The 20,114-nt window shown below is 41.5% G+C and overlaps 1 protein-coding gene across 2 annotated transcripts in view; it reads right to left on the bottom strand.

Moving 5' to 3' along the window:
• Nucleotides 1-2,286, bottom strand: part of acat1 (acetyl-CoA acetyltransferase 1) — a 47,558-nt gene extending 45,272 nt beyond the window's left edge. For both annotated transcript variants that reach the window (XM_049591562.1, XM_049591563.1), the window contains exon 1: nt 2,131-2,286. In XM_049591562.1, the coding sequence (XP_049447519.1) occupies nt 2,131-2,181 (51 nt within the window). In that variant the 5' untranslated portion in view covers nt 2,182-2,286. The remainder of the gene's footprint in view (nt 1-2,130) is intronic.
• Between the last annotated feature and the right edge of the window lie 17,828 nt (nt 2,287-20,114).

Here is a 20,114-nt window from a genome sequence, read left to right as displayed (position 1 = left end):
AATTTGCAGATATTTATCTTAAGTTTTATGAACCTACTTCGTTTTTATACGTTAATTTTGTTATTGTGCATGGAAAAAATAGTATTTTAACATGAAATTACTGTAGACAGACTTGGCTGTTTCCTAAAATACATAATGTATACCGTGAAATTACAGACATTAATGTGAAAGGTATTTGATTTTTACAGTTTTTTTTTAATTTACAGTGTGGACAGGTAAGCGTGAGGGGGGAAGAGAGAAAGAGGGGACGACATGCAGCAAAGGGCCACAGGCTGGATTTGAGCCGGGCCGCTGCGGCAACAGCCTTGTATATGGGGCGCCTGCTCTACCACTAAGCCACCGACGCCCCAATGACCTATAATTTTAAAACGGAAAATCTAGAAACATTCAAATCAATATCCAAAAATTCACCATGATCCGAGACTTAAGTTACGTGCAGGTCACTGATATGACATTAGTATACAGTACTTTTTGCTGTTTAGTTGGATGGTGATAATACAACTCTGAATATATCACATAGAACACTTTCAAGTGATGCCAGACTGTTTCTGCTGCTGAAGTAAAAGGTGGACCAAAATGTGGCATTTACAAAAACTGGAGCCGATTAACAGTGTGGGGATTATTTTACTAATAAAATATTTTCTGTTTTATCCTAGTTCTCATCACGTAGGTATCTCATTATTTTGAGCTGGTAGCAGCACTATCACTGTGGACCAAAGTAAACTTTGCATTACTTAAAATAGTGCTAAAATCATGTGTTAAGTGTTGTAAACAATCTCTCCATTTATTTGTGTGGGGGCGGCAGTAGCTCAGTCCATAGAGACCTGGGTTGGGAACCGGAGGGTCGCCTGCTCAAGTCCCCGTCCGGACCAAATGCAGAGCGTGGACTGGTGGCTGGAGAGGTGCCAGTTCAACAGGAGGTGAACTGGCACCTCTCCAGCCACCAGTCCACGCTCTGCAGAAGAAGCTGGATGTTCTGCAAGGCACTGGGGGTTCAGTGCCTTGAGCAAGGCACTGAACCCCCCCAACTGACACTCACACTGACATCTCTCCACTTTGTGCATGTGTTTATATTTCCGACCTGTGTGTTAATGACAACGGAGTGAAAAAATTGAATTTCCCCTCAGGGGGATTAATAATAAATAAATAAAATATATATATATAAATTTAAGGTCTGTAGTAAAATGCAGTGGACAAAGAGCCCTGGGGTAATTAGGCTAAGTGATTCTACTGACCTATAACAGCCTGTAGGCTCCTCTTTTGTTCCCTGAGACACCGGACTTTTGTTCATATATACTTTTCATAAGTATTCTGATTGGTCAGAGGTCGGAGTGTTGACAGAAACGATACCCTTAAGTTAACCTGCTCAGAAGCAGGTTTGCCGCTCAGCATACGTTGCTTTGGTGATTAAACCCGGTAAAAGGAGAATAAGCTTCATAGTACTGAAAACCCAGGGTAAACACCGAAGTTACCTCGCGAACTTCAAATCCTGCTTCGAAGCAACGTTACAGTCCACATGTGAAACGCACAGTGAAATGCTTTTGGGTTTGTTTGTTTGTTTTGGTATTTTCACAGATAGAATAAAGCCTTTCATACTAGAAAATGGGTTTCAGACAGCACTGAGTCGTTACCTGATAGCCCCAACATGCGTTCACAGCAGTAAGATGTGCAAAACGTGGAGGATCAGTCGCTCAGCAATATACATTACTCCCTCCAGCTCCCCTAATTTAGGGAGCTACGAATCCGAAGCCAACTTCACGCAGGCAGGTGAGGTTAGCTTATTAATGACAAAATACGGACTAAAATGCTATTGAAACTGTCAGTCAATTTATGTTCTTTTGCGTTTCATTCTTTCAGTAAGCTACTGTTGTTAACGTAATTAGACTTTGCTAAACAATGACGTGATGACTAAGGCGCTCGAGCGACCTGAAGGTGTTCTTTGGTATTTTCGGGCTGCTACATTAACGTTCCTTCGGTCAAGGACGCTCCGCTGACATAAACAGGTCAATGTTAGCTGAGGTGCTACAAGTAACAGGGCCTTACGTTTACAGCCAGCCTAACTACAGCATTTCTATGCAATTAAACAATAAAGACAAACCCAAGCACATTCATGAACACGCCCTGTCTTACCAAGCGTCTGCAGATCTCAGCACGCATGGTTAAAAGTCCATTGGAAGACATCTTGAACCAGGAGATGACGCATACAATTAACACTGTCTTAACCTTCTTGTTGTTCCGTCCTTCTTCTTCTTCTTCTTCTTCTTCTTCTTCTTCTGTGGGGTTTATTGGCGGTTGGCAAACCAACTCATGGTGCATTACCGCCACCAACTGGACTGGAGTGTGAACAAGAGATAAGGCAGGAAACAAAACAAAACAAAACAAAGAAAAAAAAAAAACTAGATTCTGTTATCTAACTCAGTTTCTTTAATGTACTTAACAATGTCATATTGTATCTTGAATACTGATTTCCCCAAAAGCCCTGTTAGTGTAAAGTCGTGGTGATTTGCCTTCCTTAATGACTGACTAAGATTTTTCCTCTGGGTGTCATATTTCTTGCAGTGAAGTAGTACATGTTCAACTGTTTCTGGCTGGTTACAGTGTGTGCAGTTTCCGGTAGGGTGTTTGCCTATTTTGTGCAATGTATGATTGAGACCTGAATGACCTATTCTCAGCCGTGTTATAATGTTTTCTTCCCTACGTTTGAAGCCCACCTTCCTCCCATCACCCACATGCCTTTGTATTTGATACAGGTGCCTTCCAGTTTCGCTGTTGTCCCAATATTCCTGCCATGTAGTTTGTGTATATTTCTTAATGAATGATTTAACCTCTGCTTTGCTTAGTGGAACTTTCATGTCTACCTGTGCAATTCGGAGTGTTTGCTTGGCCAGAATATCTACCTGCTCATTTCCTTCCACACCCACATGAGCAGGGACCCAGATGTATTTTGTGAATATGCCCTTAACATGCATTCTGTACATTATTAGGTATATTTCATTGACTATGTCCATCCTGAATGCTGATCTGCCTGATCTAATGCTTGATAAAAAACTGTCTGATGCAATAACTGTTTTTTGTATTTCCCTCTCCTCTATCCACTGTAATGCCAATAGTATAGCCAGCAGTTCTGTGGTGTATACTGAAAGATGATCTGATACCCTTTTCTTAATATGTGTGCCACTCACCGGAATATATACTGCTGCTCCTGCACAGCCTGTGTCTGGATCTTTGGATCCATCTGTAAAAATAAACACTGAATCTGAGAAATACTGGTCAAAATAATTCTGGACTATATGCCATATAGGATGTTTCCCTGATTTTTTCCTTCAATTCTTGCTGTATTTTGAGGTCTACATTTGGCAAAGGAAATAACCAAGGAGGAATGGAAGAGATTGGGACTGTGAGGCTGTACTGCAATTTACTCAGTCCTATGATTCGTGCTTTCACGTCACCAATCCAACCAAAACTCCTGAAATTAGTCTCATTGTGTTCCCAGCAGTCTGCTAAGATATTCTTGGCAGGATGTTCATCACCATGCCCCTGCAGATTGACCCAGTATGCCAACATTAGCTTAACTCTTCTAATTCGCAGAGGCAACTCTCCAATTTCCACCTGCATCGCTGACACTGGAGATGTTTTAAAAGCTCCGCTGCAGATTCTTAGGGCCTGAGCTTGCAGAACATCCAGCTTCTTCAGATTTGACTCTGCTGCCGACATATACGCTATACACCCATAATCAAATATTGATCTCATGAGTGCCCAGTATATATTTAGTAGAGATGATCTGCTTGCTCCCCACTCCTGTCCTGCCAAACACCGAAGAACATTCACGACCCTCTTACTTTTACTCACAACTTTCCCTATGTGAGTGCTCCATGTAAGCTTCTCATCAAACCAGACCCCAAGAAATTTGATGACTTTAACCTGTTCCAGATGTTGTCCATACAGTTTTAGTGAGAGTGGAGTAATTTTATGCCGTCTTGAAAAGCAGATTACTTGTGTTTTGCCACTGACAATCTAAACCCCCACTTACTTGCCCACCCCTCCACCTCAAGTATTGCAGCTTGTATTTTCCCACTCACATGAGCTACATTTCGACCTCTTGCCCACAGAGCCCCGTCATCCGCATACAAAGATTTCCCTATGCTTTGTTCTACATTGGAAAATATGTCATTAATCATTATATTGAATAGCAATGGACTACATACACTACCTTGTGGTGTACCATTCTCTACCTCATAAATACTGGAATGTTCTGCCCCTACTCTTACTTGTATTTTCCTATTGATTAAAAAATCCAAAACCCAGTTATACGCTCTCCCACCAATTCCCAGTGATTTTAATTTAATGAGAAGACCCTCTTTCCAGAGCATGTCATATGCTTTTTCAACATCAAAGAAGACAGCTATCACCACTTCCTTATTGGTCTGTGCTTTCCTGATGTCTGATTCTAAGCACAATACAGAGTCCATTGTGTTCCGACCCCTACGGAATCCACTCTGATATGGGGACAGAAGCTTTACTTTCTAGGAAGTATATTAACCTCTCTGTGACCATTCGTTCCATGATTTTACATAGATGCGATGTCAAGGCAATAGGTCTGTAGCTAGATGGATCTGATGAGTCCTTTCCTGGTTTTTGAACTGGTACTATTATTGCTTGTTTCCACACTGAGGGAAGTTGACCACACTCCCAAACCCTATTAAACAACTTCAACACTATGTCTAGTGCATCCTCTGTCAGGTGTTCCAACATATTGTAGCATACACCATCTTTCCCAGGGGTAGTTTGACGAGCACTAATGATAGCTCTTCTCAGCTCAAACACACTAAAAGGCAAGTCTAACGGACCTCCTGACATCTCCATTTTCTCCAGTATGCTGGGGTTCCTTCTTAAGGTTTTACTTCTACTCTGCCTGGCTTCCTCTGTGAGATTATCTGAACTATGAACTTTCCTAAATGTCTGGGCTAGAAGTTCAGCTTTTTCCAAGTTGTTGATAGCCATTTTGTCATCACTGTTTAATACTGCTAATTCATAGTTTCTTCTGACCCCCCCCCCCCCCCCCCATTCTCCTAATCATGCCCCAGATATCTGATAGTTGTACTTCACTACCAATACTGCTGCAATATTGCCTCCAAAATGTGCGTTTTTGTGATCTTATTGTTCTCCTTACTATTGCCTGGGCCCTTTTATACTGCATCAGAGCATCCTGAGAATGGGATTTTTTGAGTTGCCTAAATGCTTTATTTCTGGCTTTTATGGCTTTGCCACAGTCATCATTCCACCAGGGCACATTCTTGGTACGTCTAGTTCCTGTGCTTTTAGGGATTGCTTCCTCAGCAGATTGAATTATTTCATTAACTAGGTCCTCATTAAATATGTTAACGTCCACCTGGTTCTCCTCTTGAAGTTTATTAAATCTGCTTGCACTGATCTTTTTGAAAGCATCCCAATTAGCATTTCCCAATTTCCATCTAGGTATTTCCTTTTTCTTTTCAAAGCAAATCTCTGTGCCAACTACAGTCTTCACAGGGTAGTGATCGCTCCCCACTGTTGTATTTTTAAGCACACTCCATGTGCTTACACCTGCTATTGCACTGGTTCCCAACGTCAGGTCAATTGCTGTTTCTGTGTTTTGCCTGCTATTATATCGTGTTCCTTCCCCTGTATTAAGACACACCAAACCGTGATCATCTGAAAATTCCTCAACAACTAAACCATTTGCATCTGTGTTATTGCTTCCCCATAATGAGTTATGTGAGTTGAAATCCCCACACCATATTACACTATCTTCCACTAATCCCCCAACATTATTCAATATATCTAAACTTAATTTCTCACATGGATTATAGTAGTTAACTATATCTATAGAACCTTTATTCGTCCATACCCTAATCACAATTGCTTCATGATCTGTGTTTATTTGTATAATTTTATATCTCATTCCATTCTGTATGAATGTTGCAACTCCTCCCCCTCTACTAGATTCCCTATCTCTTCTAACTGCAAAATAGCCCTTCATAATAAAATCCAACTGTGGTCTCAGCCATGTCTCCTGGATACAAAGCACATTAGGTTTCTCTCTCAAATTATCAATATATTTCTTAAACTCTTGTCCATTCGCAATTAAACTTCTTGCATTCCACTGCAGTAAGGTCAAGACCATTAAGATGATCCAGTGCATGTCTGAGATGGTTGGGCATCTTCATTATGAATGATATTAATATCTTCGCAACTCAGCCAATTCACACCAAGTTAATTTTCAGGTGACTTTAGAATTATTTTGATCCTTTCATTTCGGCTCCCTGACTGAGCTGAGCAGTTAATTATGTCCGCCATAAACAGTACAAAGTCATTTTTACTCACTAGCAGAGTCTCCTCCTTCAGCTTATCACATCTTTTGCATTGTTCTGCATCTTTGTTCTTAACGACATTTTGTTTTGTTACCTGTATGCTTCCTGAAACCGCTTTTGTTGCCTCTGCATAGCTCATTCCCTGGGAAACCCTGATTCTCTGCACCTCTGCTGCTTTTTTACTAGCCTCGCATCCACGGTATGCTGAGCTATGTTCCCCTCCACAATTGCAACACTTCAGTTTTGCCCCCTCATCACATTTACCATATTCATGGTCTCCACCACATCTGCCACATCTTTGCTTTCCCTTGCAAACCGCCGCTACATGTCCAAATCTCTGACACTTAAAGCATCTCAGGGGTGGGGGAACATATGGCCTCACATCATAGCACATATACCCAATAAATATCTTTTCCGAGTCTTTCTTCATCAAAAGTGATCAGAACCGAGAGACTATCACTTTTAATCCCATTTCTATTTGCTTTCAGACGTTTGACCTCCCTTACTTTTGCATTTGTTACATTTCCTTTCACATCCTCATCAGATACTCTTATCGGGATCCCTGTCACAACTCCCCTGACTAGCTTTCTGCTTCTAGCCAGGGTACATTGCACTTCCCTGTCCTCTATTTTATTCATTCTAATTGCTCTCTTTGTTGTCCTTCATCCCTACATATAATCAGCAATGCTCCATTTCTCAGTATCTTGGCACTCCTTACCTCCCCAATTTCTCTGCTGATGATTTTAGTTAGTCAGATTGGGGTCCAGTCGCTGAACGAAGCTCCCTTTTGCACAAGACTAGCGATTACCTGAAACTCCTCTCTCCTTTCCCCTGCTACCGCTGCTCCCCCTTCAGAATCACTATCCTCCGATCTATTCCCCCGCTTTTTGCGCTTATTATTCCTAACGATATCCCAAACGTCTTCATATCTCCCGCCACCTACTTCCATCTCTCCTATCTCGCTTCCTGCTCCGTCACTTCCCTCTGCCATCTCTCATCCAGTCACAGTCCAGTGTTGCCAACCGCCACCGCTCTGCCAACCCCAGAAATACCTGTGCGTCTTCCTGCTAGAAAAAGTCCCACAATGCTCTGTGGCTATGACGTCATATTTCTGGGCCTTTTTTACACCTTCAGTCCCTTTTTGCATTTTATATCTTCCTCCTCTCTTTTGTCTGCAAACAGGAACCACCGTCCAAACATGCACAGCTCTGCCTTTTTTTTCTTTAAACACAACATACTGTGAGTTGTTCTGACACACTGTAGTGTGACTTTTTAACAGGTGTTTCAGCATGGTTTATTATGAACTTGTTTTAACATTATTTGAGTCTTTTTGACACACTATACTGTGACTCTGTGACTTGTGTGGACGTCACATTTTAGCACTTATTTAATGTTTCATTCAGCACTTTTCAATCTGCACAGTGAAGGATTGCTCCCCCTGATCTTCATCAAATTATTTCCAAATTATATAAATTGAATGGGAGGATCCACCTGCAGAAAGGGTCCTAACTTTTTAACTTTAATTCCTGACACTGAATGATCACTGAATGTGGCAACGTGTTCTGCTATACCTCAAAGAGAATATTATTTTTATTATTATTATTATTGTAATTTATACAAACTGACATAAGGAATCTTTTTTCGTCATCTTTTTTACAATTGTCCAATGGGATGATTTGAGAGGCGGGGCTTCTGTGGTGGTCACAACAACTTTACAGTTGGTAAACAATGGGGGAGAAACTGGTGGTAGTGGTTGCTGGATACCCAGAGCTATACGGCCTGATGATAGACAGCAGGTTGTCAAACTGCCCCTGAGTCATCCTAAAATCTGCCTGTAAACGTCCATGATGGAGGAGAGGCTCCTGGACCAACTGGTGGTACTCCCCATGATCCAGCCTCTTTTAGGGTCTCGTGTACCCACACAGATCTCTGTTTATCTGCTGACAGCCTCTCACCCTCAACCAGAGCTACAGACAGTACCCTCTGCCTCAACATGGCAGCAGCTACACACTGATTACTGCAGGATACATACAATAAAATAAACTAAGTGGCAATCAATTAAAAAAAGGAAGTGTGGCGCGCCTCCAATTTTCAACCTGCAAAACACTTTATGTCTGATCGGGGCCTGAAAGGGGTTTTTGGGGGCGTTTCCTTATCTGCTGTGAGGGTCTGAGGACAGAAGGTGTCGTATGTCGTACAGATTGTAAAGTCCCCTGACACAAAGTGTGATTTGTGATACTGGGATATATACGTGACATTGACTTGATGTGAGTCAAAAAGTATGTCTTTTTAAGAGCAGCCATACAAGTGTGTAAACTGCAGTTCAATTAAACACACCTGGACCACAAACTGCAAAATATTCATCAAGCTTAACGGGACACCAGAGGAGGCCAAAGTGTTAATGGTAAGAAGTATGGAGGAGCTGGACAAATACTGATGATCAACATGAGCTGGACTGGAAGGTAACAAACCTCTTTACACACAACCATGACACACACTGAAAGAATTCACTCATCCACATCTGGAGGCAATAGTAGCACAACTCAGAGGATCAGTGAACATGACAAGCTGGAACTGCAAACATTTCAATACACTGATCACAATTCACTGGATATGGATAACTACTTCTTCAACTCCATCAATAATAACTGCTGCTATTACACTGATGAACAATATAACTGCATCAATAAAGATGGTAGATGATCAATCATACACATTAACAGCAGGAGTCTGTATGCAAATGTTACAAGCATCAAGGATTCCCTGAGTCAATTTACACACTTATTCAACATCATTGCAATATCTGAAACATGAATCAACATGGAAAAAGGGGTGGACTTTGAGCTGGAGGGGTTTGAGTTTGTGAACATGGATCGGCAGAATAAAAGTGGAGGGGGAGTTGCAATCTATGTGGACAGAAATCTGAACTTCAGGGTGTTGGACAATATGTCAGCTGTCGTTAACAACACGCTTGAATGCAAATCAATTGAAATATACAAAGAGAAAAATAAATCTCTAATTATTAGCTGCATATACAGGACACCAGGTTCCAGTATTGAACTGTTCAAGGACTGGATGGAGGAAATGTTTGCAAAAAAAGTCATGAAACAATTTTCATCTGTGGAGACTTCAATATCGACCTGCTTCATACAAATAAACACAAATGACCGATGATTTCATTCATACAATAAACAGTATGAACTTATATCCAAATATCACCAGACCCACCGGATAACTTCCCACTGTGCCACGCTAATCAACAATATATTCACAACTGACATGATGAACAACACAATAAGTGGACTATTAATCAGTGATATCAGTGACCATTTGTCAATTTTTACAGTATTTGACAGCAGCTACAAGACGAATCAACCTGACGACAAAACAAAATTGTGCATATGAGGAATTCTTCAGAATATTTAGAAGATTATAGGATAAAAACTGTCCTATAAAAATCATCACTAGGAGACTAAAATATGCAGATCATCCTTGGATCACAAAGGGGTTACAAAATGCCTGCAAAAAGAAAAATACACTTTATAGAGAATTCAGAGAAATTGATCCAGGAACATCTGAGGAGCAGAACGATCATTTCATTGATAGAAATCTGAGTTCAATGTTCCTCACAGCAGTGGATGAGAAAGACATTTTAGATATTATTGCTAAATGTCCAAATAAGACATCTACTGACTGTGATGACATTAATATGACTGTTGTGAAAAGGCTCATTGAGGGAATTTCAAAACCATTAACGTATATCTGTAATTAATCATTTCAGACCGCTACATTTCCAGACAACATGAAAATAGCAAAAGTCATAGCTCTGTATAAATCTGGGAACAAACACCACTTCACAAACTACAGACCTGTTTCATTACTACCTCAAGTCTCCAAAATCCTAGAAAAGCTTTTCAATAACCGGCTGGAAAAAATCATAGACAAACACAAGTGACTCACTGAAAGTCAATATGGATTCAGATCAAACAGCAACATCACTGGCATTAATAGATTCAGCTGAGGAAATCACAGAATCACTGGACCATAAACTGTATACAGTTGGAATATTCATAGACATAAAAAGGTTTTGACACAATAGACCATGATATATTATTCAATGAACTAGAACACTGTGGCATCAGGGGTAAAGTGTTGGACTGGGTGAGGAGTTATTTGTCTAACAGAAGGCAGTTTGTGAAGCTGGGTGATCAGTGTTCAACATGTTTGGACATTACTTGTGATGTCCCCCAGGGGTCAGTGTTGGGCCCTAAATTGTTTGTTCTTTATATCAATGATTTATGCAGCGTATCAAAAGTATTAAAACTGGTGTTATTTGCTGATGACACAAATATTTTTTGTTCTGGCAGTAATTTTCAAGTTTTAACGCAGGTGATCAGTTCAGAACTTAGTAAATTAAAAATATGGTTTGATAGAAATAAATGATCATTAAACCTGAACAAAACAAGACTGATACTTTTTAGGAAATGCAGAACTAATACACAGATAAAGATTCATTTGGATGGGTTTAATATTGAAGAGAACTACAGAGGGACACCAAGCTGACAGACATAAGCTAAGAGGTCATGCTTTGCTCTCTGCCAAAAAGCTGGGGTACCTCTAATACCTCTAAAAAATGGAACCCATCATCAAACTGAAACAATATTTGCTCAGAACAACAGGCATAACAACAAGAACAATAATAATAATAATTATTATTATAATCATAATGATGTCATTAATAATAAACAATAACAATGAAGAAGACAAGAAGAGGAAGAAAAGTTTTCATAGGTATTTCTACATATATAGACTCTATTACTGAAATGTCCAAATCGTACTGCCACCTTCTTTTTTCATTCTTTACCTCATATACTTTATTCCACATACTGCATCTTGGAACATGTTGTACTTTTACCGCACTACATCTCAGAGGAACATGTGGTACTTTTACTGCACTACATCTCAGAGGAACATGTGGTACTTTTACTGCACTACATCACAGAGGAACATGATGGAAGTGGCTGCTTCCTTTTCTCCCACTATTTACAGTGGTGGTGTTGATGTGCACGTGTTCACCCTCACATGACTGATGCAACATGTTGAATGAAGTCATTACCAACAGTCAGCAGACAGTAAGAATGGAAACATATTCTTAGATGGAGCTCTGCTTGTTTTCTGACAGAACTTTGTGCACTTCCTGTTCACACTGAAGGAGTCTCTCTCAAACACAAGTTCAACATCATGTGGCTTTAAAAGCAACATCTCCTACGTAGGAGATAATATCTCAGTGCTGAAGTGGGTGTGCATAAGGTTAGGAGATAGTGAACACATGTTAGGAGACATGATCTGGTATGTAGAAGATAACATGTCCTCAGTCAGGATAATGTCTTGTGTGTAGGAGATCATATCTTGTAGTGAGCAGATGAACTTTTGGCCAACATCAGCCTCAAAATAAATAAAACAATCCTCAGCTTGTCTCTCAGTCAGAATACTAACACCTAACATCTGGCTTTAATCTGTCTGAACTCACTGACAGATGGACTGTAAGAGACATTTGGGCAGCTGTGTATTAATATGTCTCATTGACTATATGAAGATTCTGCTGCTGTCCATTCATATTGGAGCTGCTGTACCAATTTCATTGTGATAACAGCTGTTTCGTGTGGCGTTCTAGTGTTATGAATGTAGCCTATGTGAATGGCAGTAACGTTACATAGTGAAAATAATGAAGATGCGTTTGGAGTATATTTGTGGTGGTGATAAGTAGTCAAGTAGTCATATAATAGATTTGCGGCAGTACTAAATTTACAAGTAGTTGTGATGTAACAGGGTAAACCAAAACAGGCTAAGTTAGCTAGCTGGCTGACTAGCCCTTATTCGTGGTAGCTTGGAGGTGGTCGGAGGTTTCCGTCAGGAAGTGGGCGTGGTGATCTAAACTAGGTTGCGATTCGAGTAGATGCATCCCAGACAAGGTTAGCCTACTTGTCAGCTAACGTAAGCTACTTGAATGTTTGCTATTAGCCTACAAGCAACCGTACATTCAGCTGGACATTGCTAGCTTCACTCATACAGGTGGTTACATGATGCGACTTTTATAGCTAGTAATCTTGAGCTGAAACATATGGTTAGCTTGTAGGCTAATAGCAAACATTCCAGTTATTAACATTAGCTTGCAAATATCTTCTTTGGTGGTTAGCTTGCTAGCTATTCATGGGTACCAGTGACGTCAAGTCGAGAGACCACCGCCATATTTGTGTCCGATTTGACCGTACCCTTCAAGTTTCGCTATGGCAGTACACACCTCACACTTAAACGAGACGGAGAGACAACAATATTTGTTAAAAATTTTCATTATTGGTTGCGACCCATATTTAGTACCCTCAACAGTATTTTGTCCACTAACCTCTGCAACACGCTGTGTGTGTGTCCGTCCGTCCGTCCACTGGCTACTTCATTAGGTCCATCCGTGCAATCTAAACCAACAGAAAAATGCTTCAAAATGGCTAAAATGCGACGGATCGCTGTGGCTCCCCCTGTGGACCAATGTTGGTGTTGTTTTCTAATTTTTGTCATGGTATGGTATGCTGTACATAATCACGGAAACTGTCATTCTGTTTGTCCCACGTTTTTCTATTCACTGACGTGGTCAATCTATGTGAAACTGCACATAGGTACATATATACATAGGTAGAAGGTGACAAAGCTACCAATGTGTATGGACTAGTTCACTATGAGTGGCCATATAATGCACTACAGATGTGGTCTTCATAGAAAGTGTTACCCATATCTCATCTGGCCTGAAAACGCCTCGGGTCCTCCAGGAGGAGCTGGAGAGCGTTATCTTGGATGCTTTGCTCAGCCTCAGTGAATGGATGGACTTTTTCATGTAATCAAGTATTTTTAAACTGTGGTATTTTTACTTTTAAATAAAAAAAATCTTCTGTCACCACTGGTAATAACATCATGACCGAAATGTGACAGAATGCTGCTCACCTTCTTCCTCAGTTGGGAGTAGGCCTGGTTCATTATAAGGGGGGAGACAGGGCTGCTGAGGATGAAGCTGCACCTGTACTGTGGCCTGGTGCCAGGTGGAGACAGAGACAACTGATTAGGTATGAACATCTTGCTAAAAGTTTGACTGCAGTGATTAAATGGCAGCTTAAAGAGCAACATGTTTAGTTAAGAAAAACAGGTTAATTTCCACCAATGATGATGACTCAAATATCTTTGTGAAGACCTGGGTGACATACTGTCGCTCTTTATTTTCTGTCCTGTGTTTCGTTTGGTTTTTGCTGCCAAGATTTTTACCATCATCCTAACTTTTCTCCCCCATATGACGCCACTGCTCACTGTCACACAGTGAACAGAACACTGATGCAACTGCAAGATATAAACTTTATATCTTTCAAATGTATAAATCTGATGTAAACCCTCTCACAGCATTTGATGCTCTGTTGCAGTGCCACACTGTGCCCAGCAGAGGGCAGCGTCTCCTTCTCTATCACATAGGCTATATTTTGAGACCTGTTTGGAACCAAAACCAAAATGTCCCAAGGTCCTGGTCATAAAAGAAACCACACATTATCGCACGCATCGTGTTTCTGTGGGTCTCTTTGTCCTCTGTCTCTGGAGGAAAACACAGTGTCCATCCATCACTGTTAGTGGTTTTGTTTTTTCAGATTCAACCATCATCATAATTTTTCCTCACGTGTCACTCGCTCTCTGGTGCGACTGACAGCTGTGTGCCAGAGGAGGTGCTGAAGTTCAGATAAACCCACCCGCCTGGTGCACTCTGTAGCACCAAAGGAGCGCTTCCTAAAAATAGGACAGAGAGGTCATCCGGTGCGTGTGTGCAGCTTCTACTTGTGTGTGTGTGTGTGTGTGTGTGTGTGTGTGTGTGTGTGCTCTTTTAAGGAAAGGTATGTTATGAGCTTAACGCAATATGATAACAGAGGTGTGATACGTGCAAACACACAGTGAGATGTACACACACACACACACACACACACACACAAACACTTAGATGAGGTGTGAGAGCAGGAGAGGAGATGATGACATGAGCTAAATGTCTGCTCACACTCTCTTTGTGTCTCTACATTGTCGAACCTCTCTGATTCTGCCTGAACAGAACGAGACACCATTATCACTCCAGGGGCCTCATTTATAAACGTGGCGTACACCAGATTTATATAAATCAAACTTGAAGGGAAAATGTGCGGTCTGACCCATGCGTACGCACAAAAACTGCAGACATGAGAAACTGTGTCCCCTGTGGCAGGAAGACGAAAAAGAATAAATGTGTGTAAAATAAAGACAGATATGATTTCTCACGTTTTACATACTAAGAGTGCACAGGTGCAAAAACGGATAAACATGAATAAAGAACAAACATGTCTTTGACTGACGTGCACACATGAGAAACACGAGTCAAGAGACTAAACACAAGCAGATATCTTTGTTTTAAAAGAACTCAAGTATATTCTGTAATCATTAGATAATGTGATGAACTGTAGTCTGTGAAATAATGATGTGAACAGTTGGACAAATTGACTGTACGCTGCTGCTGTCTGAGATGCCTAATTGGGAATTTATACTTTGGCGCTGAATCGCACTACATCAATGTAGAGTCTACGCCGTAGCTTGACGTGCACCTCCCCAGAAATGTAACTCCACGTCACAGTGACGCAGACCTCCTGTCTGTTTCTGTAAGCTGAAACCATTTCCTCAGTGGTGAGGATGATGAGTGGCTGGTTCTGACTGCTGTGTGCAATGCTGCTGGATCTCTGCGCTGCGTTGGGCCCAGCGTTGCAAAGAAGCACCCACAGGAACCAAGCAGTGCCGGTGCTGTGCTGCACAATGTGGCACACCTGATAAACGTGCCACTACCGCTTGATGCCCCGACCCTGACCTCTATCCCCAGACATTTGAGCTGCTGCTGCGCCAGCGTCTGGATGTGATGCATCGTTTATGAAAACAAGGCATATTTTAAGAAATCATTGAGTCAAGACAATTAGATTGTTTGTCAAACAGCTGTGGCAACTGTCTCCTTCATTTAGAGTGTTTATTTCAGACAGTCACTGACACTGTCTGACAGTCGGCCCAAACATCCCTCGGTTTTCTGTTAAATAAATCACTGCAAACAGCCTTAACACCTTAATGTCAGACCACTTCTTCTTGACTTCTGAACCGGTCTGAGGCATCAGCCACCAGCTGCCACTCCGCTGCAGTTTTAGCCTTAGCACTGTCCACACTGAGTCACCAAACAACAGTCTTTCTGTTACCGACCTCCCCAACAAGAACTTCATCTTCACATTAGCCGTGCTCTCCTTCGTGCAGTTTCTTGTTAATGAATATCAATTCAGGGCGTTTCACTGGCCACTGATAGGCATGCGAGACGCTCGCTCACCTGCGCCACATTTCAAGTTGACTGTGATTTATAAAGGGAAACAGGTGTGGGACATGAGTGTGCACTGTGTTATAAATCAGGATATTTTTGTGCGTAAACTCTTTCTGCGCTTTGTTCGTACGTCACCTTAAGTCAGCTTTCCCTACACAGTTTTATAAATGAGACCCCAGACCTTCCACAATAACACACAACCTCAGAGGTGTCTTTGTGGGAACTTACGTGGACGTCTGCTGACATAGCGCCAGTCTTTGATGACTAAGGCTGGTGGCTGCTGAGTCGACAACGAGAGTTCAAGACTTCTGCAGCCTTAAGGTCCGCTGGTGATGCATCAGACCGATGTGAAAGAACGGCTTTTTTGGTCGGTGTCTGCTGCCTCCACAGCCCCGCCCCAGATAAGCAGATGAAACAGATGGACAGATTTTTATTTCATTCATTATATAATGTATTAAGTCCGAAACTTGGGGTGCTCAGTGGCTCAGTGGATCTAATAGGCATCCTATATACGAGGGCAATGTCCTTGTCGCAGCGGCCGTGGGCTTGATTCAGCCTGCAGCCCTTTGCTGCATGTCATTCCTTCTCTCCCTCCCCCCTTCACACTTAGACTGTCCAATCCAAAAAAGCCAAAAAGCCAAAAGTTAAAAAAGAAAAGTGGAAGTTCCCAGCACCAGAGCTGGTGTCTTCTAATTGCTTTAGATGTTCACTTAACAAGAAAAACAGCAAATCCTCAAAGTTCATTTTGGTGATAGTTTGGAGTCTCTTTTCTTGCCTTAATCAAGAAACATGATCACATCACTCCGGTTAGTATGTTTTTGTTTAGATTTTAAGGTTTGACTGATCATTTTTAAGGCTCTTCATGGACTCTCTCTCCAGCTATATCTCTCACCTCTCAGTGCCGCACACACCAGGGACGTACTCTGAGGTCTTTGTCTGTTCCTGACACTGAAAACTAAAGGGGATGGAGCGTTTGCTGTCGAGGCCCCGAGGCTTTGGAACAATCAGGTCAGCCGAGTCCATGATCTCTTTTAAGTCCCTTCTTAAAACAAACTTTTATCGGAGAGCCGTTCCTTATTTTTCTTGAATTTTTCGTTCATTTAAACCAGTGGTTCCTAACTGGTCCGGCCACACGATACAGATTTCTCCTTAGTCATTAGTTCGAGGTCCATGCAGTTATATATATATTCAGCATCATACCTGTGTTCGGCCATGTCGTCGAGCTAGGTTACTGTCTCTGTTGAGTAGCTGTCTGTTATTTACTAGTCTGAGTGGTGCGGAGAAACTACCCGCTGAAGTCCGCCCTACCACCTCCGGTTGCAGTTTTCAACACGTCCTTTACTAACTTTTGCGGTGTTTGATCTTGCGGGGATGTAGCCATTTTTCTGCCATGGTTCGCATCCTGTAGGCGATATTTTTGGGCGGGTTACACCAAAACCTGTTTCCCCCCGGCAATATTTTTGCAAGCGCACCATTGCTGTGGCACCGCCCAGAACGATTGTGATTGGTTGAAAGAAATACAAGCAGCTGGGGCGTTTTCCTCTCCAATCTTAAAGTGAGAGTCGGCCCAGCCCGACCTTTCTTTTCTTGAGAAAGGTCAGGTGAGCGAGACTAGTTATTTACTCACTCTACAGCAAGAAACAGCGCTTCAAAATAAAAGCTCTGTGCTAGAAATTTCACTGTACTTGCGGTCCATTCAGAATGGACATGTGACCCACATTTGGGCCACGACCCACCAGTTGGGAAGCACTGATTTAAACTAAAGTGTAAAGTGTTTTGTCGGGTCTTTTAAAAGTTGTTGTTTTACCTGTCAACATGAAAAGTACTTTGTAACACTGATTTGAAAAGTGCTTCATATTTATTTATTTATTTATATTATTATTATTATTATTATTGATTGACTGTTGTTTAAGCACAAAGCATCCTGATGTACATGATCATGTTGTAATGATTTTTTTAATCGTGCATACTTGATAAAACAGCTGTTTAAATGTTCCTGTTTGAAGAAAAAGTCATGTGTTTTATCATAATTTTAAAAACGATGTGATCTTTCTGAGAATCTGCATGTTTTCCTGTTTTTACTGGCCTTGTTTTACCCAGAGGAGACAAGTTAGGTTTCCGTAAATGTGGCTGATTGTAATTTTGAGACACTTTAAATTTTATGACAATCCTCTGAAGTGGAGCTGAACGGCGTCGCTGCCACATTAAAGCAGCGGTGCTAAATCACACACCATCACCCGCTCTCTGTAAAGTTGTTTACTATGCCTTGTTGTACACCATCATGTTACTAAGAGTCACATGGTGTAACCACTGTTTCACATGAATCAAGGGGGGCTCTGCTCTTGACAACAACATTCACTCACACACACTCACACACACACACACTGATAATGGCCCTGGGGAAACCAGTGTGCATTTGACACTATCACAAGTTCTCTGTAAAAAAAAAACAACAAAAAAAACAGACACAGCCTCCTAAAATTTTCCACGCTGATAAAAGAAGCCCAGAGCATCTAAATACCACATAATATTTAACCCCTCTGCCACCCTATCGTCTTGAATGCTCACACAGTGAGAGACAACATGTTTTGTTTCATTACTGAGCAAAGATGCTGTTTTTAGCTTTCTTTATTTTTAGGCAAATAATTCAACTTATATTAATGAAAACTGTTGAAAACACTTTATTGTTTCCAGGTAGCGCTGACATCACCTCCTTATTCTAACCTTCCTGTGTAATCAAGCCACCATTTATTTTATTTTATTGTGTGTATCCTGCAGTAATCAGTGTGTAGCTGCCATGTTGAGCCAGAGGGTGCTGACTGTAGCTGTGGTTGAGGGAGAGAGGCTGACAGCAGATAAACAGAGATCTGTGTGGGTACATGAGACCCTAAAAAATAGGCTGGATCATGGGGAGTACCACCAGTTGGTCCAGGAGCTTCTCCTCCATCATGGACGTTTACAGGCAGATTTTAGGATGACTCAGGGGCAGTTTGACAACCTGCTGTCTATCATCAGGCCGTATAGCTCTGGGTATCCAGCAACCACTACCACCAGTTTCTCCTCCATTGTTTACCAACTGTAAACTTGTTGTCGTGACCACCACAGAAGGCCCGCCTCTCAAATCATCTGATTGGACAATGGGGAAAAGTAGAGATGATGTGAGTTTTTTCACCTCGAGGATTTCAGAGCAGACAACTGATGCTGATTTCCTTTTGATGGCTCTTGGGATTAACTACATAATCTTTTAATAATAAATGTCTAAACATAACCACGCCCAATTTGAAACCAACGTCAGGAAACTCCAAAAATTTAAAGGACAATATTTTGAATTGGGATTAAAAGAATTCTTTGTAGATGCTTGCTCTTATTCACATAAGACCCTAAGTCACATAGTTAGAAGAGTATCTTGGAGCCCCTCCAGTGGCTTTAAATAAGATTGACATCACTCTCATATCCGCACAGTAAATATGAAGCTACAGTCAGTTAGCTTATCATAGCACAAAGACTAGAAACAGCAGAAGCAGAAAGCCTGGTTCCAGGAAGTTGACTGTGCCTGGCCAATAAATACTCTGGCACATAACCCGCCATGAGAACAGCAACTTTTTACCCTCCAGTATTTCACATATAGCTAATGAGCACTAGAGAGGCTGGTAGGGATTATTTTTGTTTCTGTTAGACGGAGCCGGGCTAGCCATTTCCCTGTTTCCAATCTTTGCGCTAAGCTAAGCTAACCAGCTGCTGACTGTAGCTTCATATTGAACGGAGAGACATGAAAAAGACTGACACTGAAAAGACTTGCAAAGAAGAAGAAGAAGGAAGTCCAATGATCATCACAGAGTGCTGCAGAAATGAGTCCTAAAACATGGAAATTAGTTAGCGTTTTAGCATGCCCAGTTTACTTGTCTCAGAGTCAGTGGGTTTTGTTTAGATGCCTGAAATAATTTATAAGTTGTCAACACAAGCTTAAGAGACCTTCAGTTTTGTTCTACGACATAAAATATGTCCGTAAATACCCCACTAATGAATTTTGGAGGTTTTATGTGTTTTAAACAACCCTGTCTCACTCTGAACTCGTCTTAATCTGGCGCTTGGTCAGTGACTTCCAGTGTCAGACATCAACAAAAAACAGCCGTCCTTTCACGTTGACATGTTACGCAGCCGATGGCTGTTATTGTCTAACAACGCCCGTTGGCTTCAGGGGAAAGTTAAGCTAGCGGTAGTCCAAGTAGGGCAGGTGGGAGGCGTGGTGTATGGGTCCAACAGCCAATGACTTTCACCTGGGGTTTGCGTCCTGTAAGATTGTAATGTCAAACTCGGTTCTTTTTTCCTAAACCCAACCATGTGTGTGTTGGCTAAACGTTACCTTG

Source organism: Epinephelus fuscoguttatus, linkage group LG12 (genome assembly GCF_011397635.1).
Source record: "Epinephelus fuscoguttatus linkage group LG12, E.fuscoguttatus.final_Chr_v1".
Lineage (NCBI taxonomy): Eukaryota > Metazoa > Chordata > Actinopteri > Perciformes > Serranidae > Epinephelus > Epinephelus fuscoguttatus.
This window is presented reverse-complemented; position numbering and strand designations above follow the sequence as displayed.